The 17,642-nt window shown below is 36.1% G+C and overlaps 1 protein-coding gene across 1 annotated transcript; it reads left to right on the forward strand.

Moving 5' to 3' along the window:
• Positions 1-424: 424 nt before the first annotated feature.
• Positions 425-11,671, forward strand: LOC144432737 (galactosylceramide sulfotransferase-like). Its single transcript, XM_078121009.1, has 3 exons — positions 425-507; positions 9,600-9,728; positions 10,669-11,671. The coding sequence occupies exons 1-3, from the start codon at positions 425-427 to the stop codon at positions 11,669-11,671; spliced, it is 1,215 nt and encodes a 404-aa protein (XP_077977135.1).
• The last annotated feature ends 5,971 nt before the right edge of the window (positions 11,672-17,642 follow it).

Here is a 17,642-nt window from a genome sequence, read left to right on the forward strand (position 1 = left end):
AACATCTAGGTCCTAACATTATTTTTCGGCTAGCAGCTTAAGTTTGAAATCACTCGAAAATGTATCTACTGAGTGCTCATAAAGTTGTTTTAGGTTGTTCGCAGAAGTGTTTTGCAATGCTGGTATGATCTGAAATTGTTGTGTCATTTACTGTCACTGGGAAACTGTTGCAACTCTATTTTTTTCCACAAAGATTCTTATTGCGCCTGAAAAGGAGATTGAGAGGCATTTAGAACTTTCAATGAAGTAATGTTTTAGAAATTCTACATGTCGTCATCATTGCCGTCGTCGTCGTCGTCGTCGTCGTCGTCGTCGTCGTCGTCGTCTCAATTCTCTCCCGAATCTTACTATAAAATCGTCTACATCGTGTGAACAATCTTTAACAAAAGTAAGATGATGAAGATAATGCGTGTGCATAGTCAAAATGTGTATGGCAAGGAAATTCACGGTGATTCAAGAGAGTTGTAGAGATGAGACCAAATGCAAGTTGTTTGCAGCCGGCCAGAGGTGAGGAAAGGTCTTTTCAAGTCTGTGAGTAGTGAGTAGACAATTTCTTCAAAGGTTTATTTTCGTAAGAAATTCGGTCACAGAAGAAAGTAAATGTGTCCAGCATTTGCGAACATAATGTTGAAACAACGTGGTTGATGAGGCAATGTAAGAAGTTCGTGGTCATGGAGAAATGGTTGTAAGAATGTGACGAAATTACCATGGCATCAACTTTTGGGTCACCCCACTTGCAAGCGCTTTGCTAACTGTTCTAATCAAACGCATCATCCCTGGTTCTTAAAGCTTGCTTATTTGAATTTCTCATCTTCTTAACTTCCTCTGCCAAGTGGACCAGAGTATGGAGCATGGGTACTGAAGAAATGGTTTAGTTGGTTGATTGCTGCACATATGTTGTCATCTAATAAAAATTTTTTTGGGAATAACCTCAAGCAAACTTCCTTACGGTATTCTTACAGAAGTTGGTTGAAATTCACTCCTGCTGCAGATCCATTGTATTAAGTATGTTTGTAATTATTTGTTTTGATTACTGAACATGTTGTGTGGGTGCAAATGGCATCAGTGTCTTTAAGTATGGTTTTGAATGTATCACAATGTGTCGTGCGTTGATTTGGTGGCCATGTATCTTAATCCCGTTCTGTAATGCTTGTCTTGTCATGTATTGGCTGCATATGCATCAGATTTCTTACCCCGGCGATTTACTGGTTGCCTCTGTGTGTAGTGTGCTCCTTGTTTTATTTTCTTCAGCGCCCAATTACTGGGGTGATAGAGTGACTCACTAAGCATCCCACTGAACTGTCCATTTTTGATGCAGACCATATTCTGCTTGCCAAATTGAGGCATGTGTCAATAACTGGACCAAAATGTTTGCTGAAATAAATGTTTATGAACATGTGTGTGTATGTTGTGAATTTCTGTATTTATTAATCACAGAGATGTATGACATCACTCTTCTCATCTAAAAGCATTTGGCTTTCTTGTTTAAGGTCTGCTATTTTGATTTTCATAAGTTTTTTTCTTTAATGTACTATCATCACCACCAGCACCTTCCTCTAGATGTGCGCACTTTTTACGATAATAATCTTCTCTGTCGCCTGTACGTTTCAGTGCAAGTCCACTTGTCTCTTAAAAATTTGCTTCGACTGCGATTCCTTTCTTTGTCCTTTCAACTATATCTTCTTCCATTCAAACCACTGTTTGTTTTACGTACATATTCAGATCAGTTAAAACTTTCTTCAAGATTGAATTTTCGTTCATGAATACAAGACTGTCTGTCAATTGCCAAATTGCTGCCTGTCACGTTTACCTGGTTCCTCTGGTGACTTCAGTAGTGCGTCGTTAAAATAAGTACTACTAAGGAAGGCTCCCAATGCTGCAGCTCCACTGGCCCTGCATTTGCTACTATTTTTATTTTCTTAAACTTGTTAGGTGGACGTGGTAGTGATTTGTTATAATTACTTGGGTTGTCAGAATATGCGAATTGTTGACACTACTAACAATTACACAGTTTAGACTGTAGCCATTGGGAGGCCACGTTGATATCATTTTGTTGGATATTATTGTACACCACTTACATTCGTCCCTATTTTATCACAAATACTTGATATTTAGAAAGAAAATAATACATACAAATGTTTCATCTATGACAAACCAGTGCTTCATCTTCCTTTACTTATGCTCAAACAGACATAGCATGTCTGTTTATTCACTGTCAATTAGGTAGTTAGGCAACAGCACAAGTACTGTTTACAATTTAAAAAAACAAACATACATTTTGAATGTAACAACATTAAGACAAATGTTGATATTTCAGTAAATGTGAAAGTCTTGAATAATGAAAGGACAATTTTTTTCAATGAAAATGGCTTACATAACTTTAAACTGTAAACATGTGAGCAATTAAGTGTTTGTTTTTTATTTTCTTAAGTATTTCAAGTGGGTACATGTTAGGGTGTATATTATTTTTAAACTGGACAAATGATCATTAGGTCAAATGCACGAGTGGTTGGATTGGTGTTAGTACATCAGTTGCAAACAGTAATGGAAGGGTAAACTTAAATCTTATGGGCAGATGTACCGCCATTTAATTGCATTTTCTGGATTTGTAAATACCTAATATCAAGGATGATCATAAAATTGATTTTATTCACCTTTTATTTCAAGATGTGTAAGGTATTTAATTTGTAGACCAGTGGTTAGAGTCGCTGTCGAAATTACTAATATCAACCCCATATGTAATACTAACCCAATATGTAATAACACCAAAATGCAAAATGTAATATTTACCCAACATGCAACAATGCCTTAACTCAATATGTAACACTTATACCAGTAACGTGAAGGAAGTAAAAAGGGTATGATAAGTTAAATAAATGAATAAATAAATAAATAAATAACAAGATTTATAAATATATATGATAAACAAAAAAACAAAACAAAAAAAAAGCTAACTAACTAAATAAATAAATATACTTACCTGCCCTATTTTCTACTCATGTTTTCGGAAACAGCATTCTTTTAGTTTTGCCTAATACTAATTCCATCTGAACTTAATCCGGATTGGAATAAAGCATTAATTTGAAAACATCAAACTTTGGCACGAACTATTCCTCTCGTCCCTCCGAATGATCTCCCTCACATACATCCAATTGTGTATGCCTGTGAAAAGAATATTAACCCACGCATTTAGACATCTGTTACTATTGGTAATTACCCATAGTCGTATTACTATCCCGCTACCTCTATCAAAGTCAAGACATGTTTGTCGCATGCTGTGGAAATCTTAGGTAATCAACCAATACAGCTAAACGTTAACTTCTGTAATCGTGTGTTATGTACAAAAATGAACCGAACGTATTTACAACCGTACGATTGTTTCTTCTTTCCTGCTGGTCGAATTGTCTTTCGGAACTTTCAGATGCATGTGCTTGTACCGTATTCCCATATATCTGGAAGTTTTGTTCATCATACAGGTTTTGCTACTCTGTTTCAAGTATGGCGCTTCTCTGTTCATCCTATGTTGTGACTGGTCAGTGTTATACATATGCATTGTTGTGTTGTAAGTTAATTGGTGACAATTTAACCTAATGAATGCCGTTATTATTAAATTGTCGAGAAAAATATGAGCTACAGGTTCAGAAAACTGGGGCCTTATGACGGATCTTGCATCGGGACCGAGAGTGGATATGCCAGTAAGTAGTTCTACTTGGTAGAGGTTTGAAGCTGCTCGGAGCATCAAGTGATCGCTGTATATCGAATCCCTGACGATATTGGCACGATATATAGACCAAGGCATAGCACAAATTAAATCAAGTGGGCAAGGGTAAATTGGGATCCATATATTCCACCATCTTGCAATGTGAACGCCAGCGCGGAAAATTGACAATTTCCACCTCTCTTCGGAGCAAACGATAATAGTGAATCCCTGGTCAGAAAAAAGTTTGAACCTTGTCATCTTGATAAGGTGGAAAGTAGAAAGCTTTACAATGTCTCATTTTTGTTCTATTAGTGGTGACCATCTTTTTTTAGCAGTTTTCTTCTTGCGTTTTATCTCTTCAACTGTTAAACTTGTGATATCTGGTACCGAAATAAGAAATGACCGTTGGTTATTGTTTTTGGGATCTTTATAAATTACCTTATATCTAGATATTCGTAAGTTACATTTCAAAATGATTGCTTTGATACCAAAGCCTCGTTTCCGTGCTCTTCGTCCAGTCGGTGAAAATGGAAATGTAATGAGTACGGATTCACCAACGAAAGAGGCAAATAGCTGAATCTTTTTGATATTTTTGTACCCAAACTTGTGCACTTGCCTTTGCATTGGCTGTTATCTTTGATACACGTAACAAGTAGTTTCCAATGTCGCTATCTCTAGGAGCGACATTAGAATGTCGACTATTATTTTTATCATTTATTGCTTAAATATGAACTTGATACTGTAGTAAATATTGATCGATAATGTAAACAATTACTGTGGCAGTAGGTTGCCGATCGTGGCCCGTAGGCGCTTTGTGTTTCAACCGCCCGACTGGTTTGCACCCCCCTGGGGGTGGTACTTCCACCTATTGGGTGTACCTATATGTGCCGCCCTTTGGGGTAGGGTTTTTCGCTCTTTGGTCTAATATGTTTACTATATTTTGAGAGCTAATGAGTCTAAAATGGGGTCCACATTTCACAATTTTTTATTTTGTTTTATCTAAAATGGGGTCCTGGAAGGAGCTCCTTAATAAATTCTCGTAGAGTTCAGGATTTCCCCCTGCTAATTCCCTTGTTGATAGAGCATGCATACCCCCTGAAACGCTTGGTCTAAGATATTGCCCAATAACGTTAACTGCGCATGCGCGACATTGCATCTATCGTTCAACGTAACCATGCATTCAACATTGGTCTAAAGTGGGGTCTTTTAAACAGTTGAACGGTCTAAAACGGGGTATTGGTTTTGGGTCAAAATTGGTCTAAAATGGGGTCTGGCGTTGACAGCTTTGGTCACACACCCCTAGCAGACCTGGCCAATGGTACCCCCCCCCCCCCCCGTGTTTGCACCTCGTGATATCACAACACACACTAGGCTTTCACAAAACAACAACACTAGACTGTTCGTTTGAATTGTGATCAACACTTCGCTGGTTTAATTCTTCATCACCATCTACAACATGATGGGAAGGCGAAAGGCCAAGAGGAGCATCGCCCTCTCATACATGAAGTGAATTTCGTTTGTCTTTACTATATGCACACAGCTTACCGCATAAATATAAATTAATAACACTACCAGAAGGCTAGGTTCGAAGAACTTGGGTCACATTACGGACAATGGATTAATTTTGTAACAGACGGTAACTGTACATCGTTCAAGTACTGTATACCATTTTATATTTGCAACCTATTCGCGCTTTGAGGATTTGATTGTGGTCTACGGCATTTAAATTTTGCGTGTGACAGGAAATGTACAACAAAACAAAACTCCAAGAAATAGAACAGCTGTTGGGATGGTTGGGAGGGCTTTGTAACACACTGTAAATTGTGACATTTTTAATTGAACAGTCTAATGAATCCTTCTCATCATTTAGACCTATGCAGTGTTAATTTTTTCTTTTATTTGATACATTAATATGCCATCAAACCTAAGAGTAAGGAACCTTTCAATGTGCCGACATAATGACGCACTGTACACATACACGTACGCAGTTCACATCGGCAAAGTGAAAACTGATTCTTTTTTCACGTTAGCAAAATAGAATGAAATCTAACTAACTTTTCGGGGGATGAAACAGAGAAATGGTATATAATGGACGAGTTTAAGGGGATTTTTCACTCCACTCCACTCTACGTTGCTATCTAGAGAACATCGTTATCTACAAGCTGATTTCAAACCGATTACAGTTAACAATGTGGCGTTACCTCACTGGCAATCATAGTACATCTGAGAAGTCAAAGTTTCCCGACCCAAAACCCGGCCTTCCAGTTCCAAATCTATCAACTGACCGAGCAGAAACACAGAGAGCGAATGAAGATGTAGAAAAAAATACTGATTGAACAGAATCCGAATGAACTGAAACGGAAGCGTGGCCAATATTCCCACTTCAGTCATGAGCTCCGTGCTGAGATTGTAGATACGCAGCTGATGAAAACGGCAACATGAAAGCCGTCCGTCACTTCACAACATTACTCCATCGAAAAATTAATGAATAGCCAAACAGACCTCATCTATGTATTTCTTGTACTCGAACAGTAAGATGTATTGATTTAAAAAGAATTAGTGTATCTTGACTCGTACCATAATGAGTTTTTGTTTCTTCATAACGCCCTATTGTAACCTACAAGGTATTCAATGTAATAGTCCATGCGCCAAAGAAAAAGTAAATTAGAAGAAGTAAATTAAGGTTTATTGTCTAATAACTGTTTTTGAGGTTATGTTGTGGTTAAAAATCATTGACCTCAATGAAGAGCATTTATTTAAAACAAATATTGCCAGAGAAAGGCAAAGACTATCAAAGAGACGACACAAAGGATGAAAATGATAAAATAGAGAGACTTGGCAAGCAAAACAGCCCTCGTACAGAAAATACAGGGAAGTGAGAAGAGAACATTAAGGAAAATGAAAGCAGACAATGCCAAAGGGATCGAGAATACTAAAAAGACATCGAGATATGACCGAGATAACGACTAAAGAGAAACATAAATCCATGGGAGTGACTATGAATGCAACATGGGAAAAAGGGGACAAAGCTATTAAAATCTCATTATTTCTATCAACTTAACTTTTGACTCTAAATAGCATAAATGACAATGCTAGATAACTCTTAACGTTTTGATTTAAAATTCGGATAAACTTTTTTTATTTCACAAATGGTGATATGAAAATGGTCACTGAAAATGCGTTCATATTCGGGCAGTGTATGTTTCGATCATTTGTACTTGCGTTTGCATATCATTTGATATATTGAAGAATGTTAATTATTATTTATTGTTCCCATATCAACTATTAGACGTGATGTTGAGTAGATTTATGTTGTCAATGTATATCCCAAGTTCAAAGATATAATCTTTGGCATGATGTTTAATGGACAGAATGGTGATGTCAATAGTTAAGTTAAGTTCTAAAGTCAGCCTTTCAGTGTGATCTGTCCCAGATGAATATGTAGTAAATAATTATGTTACGTTCAAAGTATAATATAACGTTTCGAAGATTGATGACGTCAAAAGTTATATGAAGTTCAACCAGATTTGAACTGAATGTCTCCCATAAGGCAAAACCATAGATTGTTGGGCTTACACACACATTGCAAGAATAAAAAAAAATGTTGAACTCTAGCTATTATACATGGTGTACCAGTTGATTGAAAAAAATACTGATATGAAAATGTATGAAATTTGAAGTTTATAGTTAAAATATTGTACAATGTAAACCGGAAGTTTAGATCATAGCGCCCTCTACTGTTGAGTACTGGTGTGGGGGATAACACACAGGCATACCAAACACTGCATTCACTTGCAAGTTGAAGGGGAATGCAGGTATACCCATCTATATTACCATGTATTGCATAGCCATGGTTTGGGGTTAAAATATATATTACTATGTATTGCATAGCCATGGTTCGGGGTTAATATATACTAGTATATATACACAAATATCCCAGCGTCCGATTTATTTATTTATATATTTATTTCAGGACAGATATGGCCGATACATATATATGTAACCAGCAATTTTAGTGTGCGTCATCATCATCAGTCGCTTGATTCTTTGGCAAATAATGATATGTTTGTGTTATTAGGTCGCTAACAGTTTGTGTCCATTTTTTACTTCTTTGTGTGTGTGTGTGTGTGTGTGTGTTTTGCGTGGGTTAGCTGTGCACAAGTTGACACAAGGCAACATGAGGCTCACCCCCTGTCATAAATTCTGCGCGGTCCCGAATGCTGATCAGTAACACTGTTAAATCTGTTCTCTCTGTATGTTATTACGGAAAGCCATCACGATATGGCAGCTAGTCAATCATATCTGGACTATGCAAAGTGCTTCCTGCTGTTGCCTGATTATAGCGAGATGCGTGTCTGTCTGTTATAATTATAAAATCTCTCACGAAACGACAGGTAGTCAGTCATATCTAAACTATTCACATCCCGTATTGCTGCAGTTACGAAACTAGTATCCTTGGTATTTCCGTTTTCACAGTATCACTGGTAAGTTTTTCTTTGTGTGCATGCCACTAGCTAGGTTACGTTACATTGGTCTAGGTTTTGTTCTTTAAAAGTAGATTGTCTAAGGTAGAAAGTGGTAGGACCAACTAGGCCCAAAGAGACACCACACATCAGCAGGTGTTACAGAACACAGCGCGAAACGACGTGGCAAACAGTCAAATTTAAAACTTATATTTAGATAGAAAAAAATTGCTGTACACGTACTTGGCCAAAGAATATTACTGACCAATTGATCTTTAATAATAGACTGTCATGGTGGTTGAAAAAATGTAGTTGGCTCCAAATCCTCCAGTCCCCCCACCCCCAGAAATCAAATGGTTTACCCCTAATTTAGATTTGTAAGAAATGTATAAATTTGCATTTACTCATTAACACCAAAAACTAGAACAGCTGGCTGTATAGGACATATAAGTGCTTTGTTATGATATAGTTATATGTACCAAATGTTGCAGAATGTGAAATATGCATTGTTTAGATATAGCATATTATTTCTGAAAATAATTAATTGTGCAAATTTATCATTAAAACTATAAGCTATCATTGTAAAATACATTCGTCCTGTTATGTTAAATATATTTACCAATTAAATAGACTTTGAAGTATGTATTCATAAAGATAAAGCCTAATACCGAAGCTAATTAACTATCCAAATTAATCATTTAAACTATAAAAAGAATATGTCAACATGTTTTATAGGATATGTGTATGTTGGTTGGTGTATGTACCAAATTACATTGGAATCTAAAGCTTGCCTTTTTAAGATATAGCTGAATTGCTGGCAATCATTAAATGCAAATTAATTATTCATTAAAACTATAAGCTACGTCAACAAATAAGGTAAATGTGCTATGTTAAGCCTAATGTGTACATCAGGTTATATTGAATTTAAAGTATGTATTCTTAAGATATAGCCTAAGGTATACTTTGTTCGAAATTGTACTTATATTGATAAAATATTCCCCTTAAAACCGGATGATTGGAGAAAATGCACTAATTATTAATGATAATTATGTTCAATGATATTAGGAACTGTTATACCAAGTATTAATAGTGTCCATGTTATTATTGCACATACATACATACATACATACATACATACATACATACATACATACATACATATATACATAGTATTTATAGTTAATGAGCAATTTGCACAATTAATGTGTTTTCGTAATTATATTTAGAATTAAGTTTCAAATTCAATATAATTCGGCACATACATCAACCATAACAGAGCAAACATATCCTTTAAAGCTTGTTGCAAAACTAATTATTTTCAGTAATTAGGCTATATCTTAATAAAAATGTATTCCAACATTGTGTGCAGGAGTAAAATATTATGTTTTGCCCTTTGCATTCAGTTTAAATCTGTTTTTTCCGTACTTTCCATACAGTGACGATTACAGAAGTATGCCGAACAAGATAGTTATAGTAAAGGTGTTGGTCATATTAGCACTTATCGGAATTCCAATGTTTTGGTTGTCATCGTTACCTTATGCACAGCAGAGCAACCAGGTCTTTCTGTAAGTGTACATGTTACTCTACGGTGGTTTATTTTAAATGTAGTGCTCTATAAAATGCACTCCACAAGTTAGCCCTGCTTGAAAATCCTGTAGGGGCTATATTATGATGGATGTTGTAATTTGATTTACGTGTGGTAGTAACAACATACCATTTAGCACAGTCAATTGTAAGGTAATATTTTACCCAAGGACGGTCCTAGTATATAACCCTCAGCCGATTCCATCGTACTAAAAAGTGGCCAACCGTCAATTTTCTTTCTCTAACCCTGGTGCCCCCCCCCCCCCCGTTAATTAACTCGTCCTCCGATTTGTAGTCGGTAGTATTAAAGTCACACCTTGCCGCAATATGATGTACAAAATAATAACATAGAACCCGCTTACCATAAAATCCATGGTGGAATAATCATGATATGACCTGATAGCGTGATTTAAATATGTCTAATAATACATTCGACTAATCAAAGTCTGCATAGGGATGCCATTCTAGACTAGCAGATATGATGAGTATTTGTTGTCTTGGCGAACGAGCGAACATTAAAAACATAAAATGAAATTTAGGATAGCTGAAATACTGTAGTAGTATTAGTCCTTCAATGCCACATGTGGACTATTGTAACTATTGTAAGTGTACATATTTATCCCTAGTTTATTTTCACATGCGATACTGTATACAACACACCGCAAGTGTGTAAGTCAATTTGCAGCAGACTTTTACTTTGTTTTAAGTGTACTATTCTGTCAAATAATATGGCAGTTATGTCCGCACATGAAATTCGCATTGGGATCGATCAACCATTTGTATTGCGTCTGTCTGCAAACATGCCGCCTACCGGTACGCTTCAAGCCAGAAAACGGCTACTTTGGTCGTAATATTTATTAACATAAGAAGTATGATAAATTCAATATGTTAACCATGGGGTTTATACCTGTCTATTTTCAGGAAGAAAATCCTTGGTAACCTGCGTGGTAACGTTGCCCATCAACCAACGAATATGGTAACATCACACTTGAAACTTCCATGCAAACCTCAACGCGATTTTGTATTCATAAAAACTGTAAAAACTGGGGGCAGTACCATGGCAACACTTTTATTCCGGTATGGTTTAAAACATGACCTTGTTGCAGCTGTAGATAAAGGATCATCAATACAAATAAGTATTAACGAAACTAGTAATACTGTGATGATTCATCCTTACAATTGTGAAAATTTCCCAGGTTACAACTTTATTGCAAATCATATGAATTATCGTCGAGTAGCACTTGATAAAATCATAAAGAATGGCAAATATTTCACAATACTGAGATCACCAATAAGAAGGATTGAATCCGCATTCTACATGTACTATGAACATAGGGGTTTGGAGTTTCATCAATTCTCAAATCCATTCTTGGCCTATTTGCAAATGTTCACCTCTAAAAACGATACTATTGTTCGGACACTGAGACCACTTGGTTTTAATGAAAATTTTAAGAGGTTAATAGGTATTCCGAAAATAATCAATGATACATTCGTCTATAATTCAATCAGGAATCTCGATAGTGAACTTGATTTAGTAATGTTGTCAGAATACTATGACGAATCACTCGTCTTATTGCGAAAGATGATGTGTTGGGAATATGAAGATATGGTTTACAGACGTCAGAGGGTTCGTAAAGAAGTACGGCTTTCCATCACACCGGATATGGAAAATGTCATTAAAGAACATTCACCATTAGACATAGCATTGTATGCATATTTTAACAAAACGTTCTGGGAAAAGGTCAAACGTTATGAGGGAGATTTTGAAGAAGACCTTGCAAAGCTTAGATCTTTTCAAAATGAAGTTGATCTCCAATGCCAAGAACAACAGGAACCTCTCTCTGACTATTGCGCAATGCTTGCAAAAGGCGTGATGCAAAATACTCGTATTGTTATTGAGAAACAACGGAAGTGGGATTGTTGAAGTATTGTATTACATGGATAGATGGATCTTACCCGCATGTGTTTGCATTCATTTGATATAGTGGTAATTGCTAGAGGCTCGGCGTGGCCAGTAGTCATGTTTATATAGTATGTTGAGAGCCATTGTATCATCCGACTTGAGGGATTGGAAAAATTTTGCACGCATGTTAACTGCATGGAATTAATGTTCACTGCGTAGAATCACTATTCACTGCATCGAATCTTTCATAGATTCACGATACGCTACAAAAAAGCATTGGTCATTACATCGAGTCACTTCATGGAATTACTGTTCACTGCATGGAGTTACTACTGTTCAATGCGTAGATTCATTGTCGATTGCATAGAATCACTGTTCCCTCACTGCATGGAGTTACTGTTTACTGTATGGAATCACTGTTCAGTACATGGGAGCACTGTACATGTTCATTGCGTGAAATGATTATGTCATTATATTACATGGAATTGTTCACTCGAAAGACTCACCCCAAATGGATAGCATCACTGTTCACTGCATGGAATCCCTGTTCACTTCTTGGAATAACTATTTATTGCATGGAATACGTGGTCACTGTATATCATCGTGGTTTATTCATTCATCGCATTGCATTGAGACTGTTCACTTCATGAAATAATTGTATATGAGGTGGGGGGGGGGGGTGGATATGGTTCGGTTAACGTTATTTATATTTTTCAATGTACAAATGATCGTAATATATCGATGTGCCCGCTAAAAAGTGTGGGATACATGCGGATAGCGTTTGTAAAATGGTTATGGTGAACGTTATCACTTGAATTCTTGTTAGATTCGTTCACATCACAAGCTATTAGGGCTATTTCCAGTAACACGCATTGCGTAGGGAGGCCAACATTGGAAATTGTGTATATTTAGACGATCTTCTATTTAATCAAGAGGGGGAAAGGCACAAAGACATCATCGAAACCCTACTATTTTTTTGTATTTTGGGAAAGAACTAATGTTAGGTTATTTTCGCATATAAATATTGTAATTCGAAATAAGGGAATGGATTTTAACGATTGTTGAAAGTGCCAAGTTGTGCTGTGAAACGGGGCCGCGAGTTGCGCGTATGTAATGAAGCGCCCTCAAATTGTATCCATAAAGACGAAAGAAAATGCTTGGTGACATATGGCGGCGTTGCCGTTTGTTAACAATAACATGTTTATTGATTGGTTGGCGAAAGCTCAAATTATGTCTTAAGACAATAAAAATCGTCGAAACATAAGTTTATGGCTAGCATGAGTTTGTGCTGAACGATTGCTGTTGTCTGCATCGGGAGGTATCACTGGCGCCCTGTATACGCTTACACGTATTGATTATAGGTAAGTAACATCTCATCTATTTTCAAATCGTCAAATCTTTTAACATCATAATAAAGAAGTACTGTTTATCAATTTCTGCAAGTTTCGTTGAAATTAATCGACAAATCGCTTCTCGCGATCACATTTTCTGAACGTATATATTTTGTAAATACGAACATATTCAAGATGGCGGCTCAATTGATGCCAAGTAAACGTCCCGTGCATTTACGCTCAAGTACTGATTTTCTGTAATCATTACAATCGAATGTTAATCGCGCTAGCACATTAAAAGTAGAATAATCATCTGATCGCATGATATATAATTTTTGGGCATGCCACTTTTGCGATAATATTTTTTTTGGTACATAAAATCTGTACATAATTATACTTCATAGTCACTAAGTCAGTGAATTTAAATTCTTGGCTGTGTTCACGTTGTCGATCAGTCCCGACCTTTTTATTTCAAAAAATATTTCCACTCTTTAATTCACGTTTTAAATGGCATATTTGACATCTGACGTGTTACAAATCTTTCAAATATTGATTCTATTGCTTTTTATTCTATTTTCATGTTAATTTATTATGACAAAAGTAACTGTCTTTCAATAGATTTAAAAAAAGTACTGTGGTTCAATTTCAGTGCCAACTTGCATCAGTGTTTTGTCAATGTATATTCAATTTGTTTCCCTTTAAATTGGTTCTGTTTAAGGATATAGTGTAGTAATGCTATTCTCATATAAACCATGCATGTCTATGTACAGAGTCTTTGAATAAGAACTATTTTAGGACAGCCTATTACCACGTTCATGAAAATTACACATTTATGAAAGTATAAAAAAATATGATAATGCAGTTATTTTTAAAAGCTCCAACGATTAAATATAAACATTTGTTTGTATAGAAAGGAGAATCAACTCTAAAGTGTCGTAGGTAGGGGTGGAATACTATGGTAGCTGATTCCGTTGTGTTACACCAAATATGTTGTCCTTGATGCTTGCATACAATTTGTCCATGATGCCATATTGTATATCTGAGTGTTTCATAATTACTTCGCATTTTACTATATGACCTTTAATTTGGCTGCTTGTAATTAGCCGTCTAAAGTTGTGTGGTTAAAATTGAAAATAAATACAGAAAATGACCAAACAACAAGTTAATCAAGTGGCTTGAAGATTGAATGCAGTAGGACGTGGAATGTTGTTTAGGCTGTCCAAAATATGTTTGACAATTTATTGAACTCAAATATATAATGTGTAATTAAATATTATGAATTTTAGCTCACAGTGAAAAAAAGGCTTTACCTTCACCGTGCTTTCTCTGTTTGGTATTAATTTTAAATACAGAAAATGACCAAACAACAAGTTAATCAAGTGGCTTGAAGATTGAATGCAGTAGGACGTGGAATGTTGTTTAGGCTGTCCAAAATATGTTTGACAATTTATTGAACTCAAATATATAATGTGTAATTAAATATTATGAATTTTAGCTCACAGTGAAAAAAAGGCTTTACCTTCACCGTGCTTTCTCTGTTTGGTATTAATTTTTGAAATGAGAATAAACTTCAACAATTGTTATGCTTCTATAACAATGTATTATTTGTAAACAATTATGGTAATTATATAATTCTCTTGTGATTTTTCCGAACAGATATGCAGTACAGCATTATGAACAAATTGTATGCATGTATCAAGGTCAACATATTTGGTGTAAAGCATAATGGAGCCAGCTACAATAGTATTCCACCCCCCTTACCTACGCCACTTCAGAGTTGATTTTGCTATCCGTACAGACAAATGTTCTCTATACCATGTCGTCAAATCACCAAATGAGATTATATTTCTCTATACATGACATGGCGGAAAGTATACACACACCAATGTTACTGCATCAGTGTAGATGGCCTACCAGGTCCTACGAACAAAGTACTACCAACATGGTGTAAATATTTCTTAAATATAGACAAACAACACAATGCTGTAAAAACAAAAGGTGAACGCCTCCTAAATGATTTTAAACAACTGGTCCATAACAACAATAGCAGAGTGGGTAGAAGTGGTGCTTTGTCATCGTTTGAAGCACTACATTTTCTGAATAGTACACTATGTTGGAAACCAAAAAGGGAACAAGATGTAAACTTGTTACGAACCGAAAATTTAGAGTAGCCAAATAGCGCACAATTAAATACTTTCCCCACAATTTCCAGTCGAAACAACATACGGTCAAACACAGGACGCTACACAGCATTACACTTAACAATTATCTTATTTAATTCAGTCGTAATGAAACAAAATATACTGTAATAATAAGGCTTGAAAGTGTACATGTATTACATGGTTTACAAACTTATTAACTAAAAGGGTTCCAAATGTTCTATATATCAAAATGTTCGGTTATCAAACTTGACTGGCGACTTGACTCGCGACTTCTAGTCTTACCGGTGGTGCACACAAACTGTTACCGAGTACAGAGCCCAGGACGGCGAGTTCGTTGAGTGTTGAAGGCGGCTACGTGGGACAAACTTCTACTCACGGTTCCTCCGTTGTACCGAACGGTCCTCGAAGTATTTATCTCCAAACTTTGACGTCAATGTCCGCACCATTCATATCATACGTCAGGGTCCGCTTACTCTCAGCAATGTCCAACTTTACAGGAGAACGACACTTCTCCGGACAGCTACAGTGAAGACGGGCCTCCCTTGACGAAACCACTGAGAAAACTTCAGGAACGAGCCGTGGACTGCCTCAACTCCCACCAATTGTAGAACAGCCGACGTGGCACTGTATTCCTCGCTATTTAAAAACTATGTTAATTAACAGTAGGTGAATACACCTGGTCATTAAAATAATGCATAACAAATAAGACAGGTGGTTTAGGAACCAACCAATAAATACTCTCTATCATCACAAACTGTACAGTTTCTGGGCCAAGTTTGGAAGTCACCAATGTAGCTGTTGAATCTGGTGAATCTCAATGTGCATCCTCCCCCTACGCAAGACACTTACCTGAACCAATACCAATACTTGCTGACATTCTACAATATACTGAGTTGAAAATGTCCTCATTTTATATACATTTGCACAAAATATATTTGGAGCTTACAATGAATTCGAATTCCCTACAGGCAGAGTTGGAAAACTCATTGTTATCTGGATCCATTGTTTCTCCAGGGTTAAATAAGGCTTTGAAATAAACATACCATTCAAATGCTTGTATACTTTCCGGCAGACCACTCGATTTTGATTTGAACAAAGACCAAAATTCTTTAGTATTAGGTTGTGTCGCTAATAATCTCAGTTTAGTTAAATTATGAGCGTTAAACTCTCTCTTTTTAGTTACAATCAACTGTGTAATATTTTTTTGCTTGATTGGATTTTTCAAGGTTTTTGCCATTTCTGTTGCCTCTAAAATATGACAAACATCTGTTCACATATGTTTTCATATTTACACAGTCCCTATCAAACCACCCCTCTTTACTATCCGTGCGAAAGCGTGTATTATTTTTATCGCCATCCCGTCTCATGCTATGAGCACAGCATTTAATTACATCCAATAAAGCTTCAATAGCTTCATCAACCCTTCCCATAGCAATAATGTTCAGTACTTCATTAATTTTCACTGAAATATCATTTCGAAGGAAATCATTTATGTAGCTTTTTATAAGATTTTGTTTCCAAACATAACGATCAGGAAGATGATTGTCATTACTATTATTGCTATGAGTATTGGGATGGTGATTACAGAAATTAGAAAGAACAAATTTCAAAGGGAGATGGTCAGATTCGGGACGTTTTTCAATCGTAAAATACTGTACAATGGGAAAGGTTTCTTCTTTAACAAGAATATAATCAACCACACTGACACCATTACGTGAAATGTAAGTGAAGTACCCACTATCAGTATTTACAAATCTACCATTACTTATTCTGACCCCTGCAGATTTACAAAATTCCAACATTTCTCTACCGTATGCGTTTACTTCAGAATCAACTGAATTTCTTTGAGGTCATGGTGAATCCACCATGTAAACGTCCCCAATAGGTAAATGCGACACGTCACCATCAGTTATATAATCATTTTTATTCCCAGTTCTACCATTGAAATCACCCCCAATAAATAGCACAGCATCCGGGTACGTGTCGATATATTGGGCTAATTAATTTTCTAAGATAGCCAACACATTTTCATTTGCATATGAAAAGGACCCACTTGGGGATCTGTAAATACCCGCCAATAAAATAGGACGATAGTTGGTACAGAATGACTTAATTAACACCCACATAATGTGTCGGATGCACTTTTCAACTTTTGAATATTCATATAACAGGTGTTTCGGTAAAACAAAGAAATTCCACCTGAATGCCTTGTACAACCGACATTTGTAATAACTGCCGAAATTTGAATTCTTAGTTCTGGTAACATGAATAGATTCATATCCAGGAAGTATTATTTCATTTCCATGTTCTAGCCATGTTTCTACTAAGCAAACAGATTCAAATTCCTTAATAAAGTTTAAAAAGTCATAGTCACCCAACTTTGAGAGTAACTTACCATTGATATTCCAAAATAGAAAATTAGTCTGTACATTTGTGTGTTGCTTGGGTTGATTGTTATTACGCTGACTCGATATGTCACTTGTGGATGTCCGATTTTGT

The sequence above is a fragment of the Glandiceps talaboti genome, chromosome 3 (assembly GCF_964340395.1).
Source record: "Glandiceps talaboti chromosome 3, keGlaTala1.1, whole genome shotgun sequence".
NCBI classification, from domain to species: domain Eukaryota; kingdom Metazoa; phylum Hemichordata; class Enteropneusta; family Spengelidae; genus Glandiceps; species Glandiceps talaboti.

What these genes read in the sequence shown, in the direction of transcription:
- LOC144432737 (XM_078121009.1), top strand. Translation starts at nt 425, where the DNA reads ATGTGTATGGCAAGGAAATTCACGGTGATTCAAGAGAGTTGTAGAGAT. An exon ending in TTGTTTGCAGCCGGCCAGAG is followed by an intron (nt 508 to 9,599) that starts GTGAGGAAAGGT and finishes CTTTCCATACAG; the next exon opens with TGACGATTACAGAAGTATGC. An exon ending in CAGAGCAACCAGGTCTTTCT is followed by an intron (nt 9,729 to 10,668) that starts GTAAGTGTACAT and finishes GTCTATTTTCAG; the next exon opens with GAAGAAAATCCTTGGTAACC.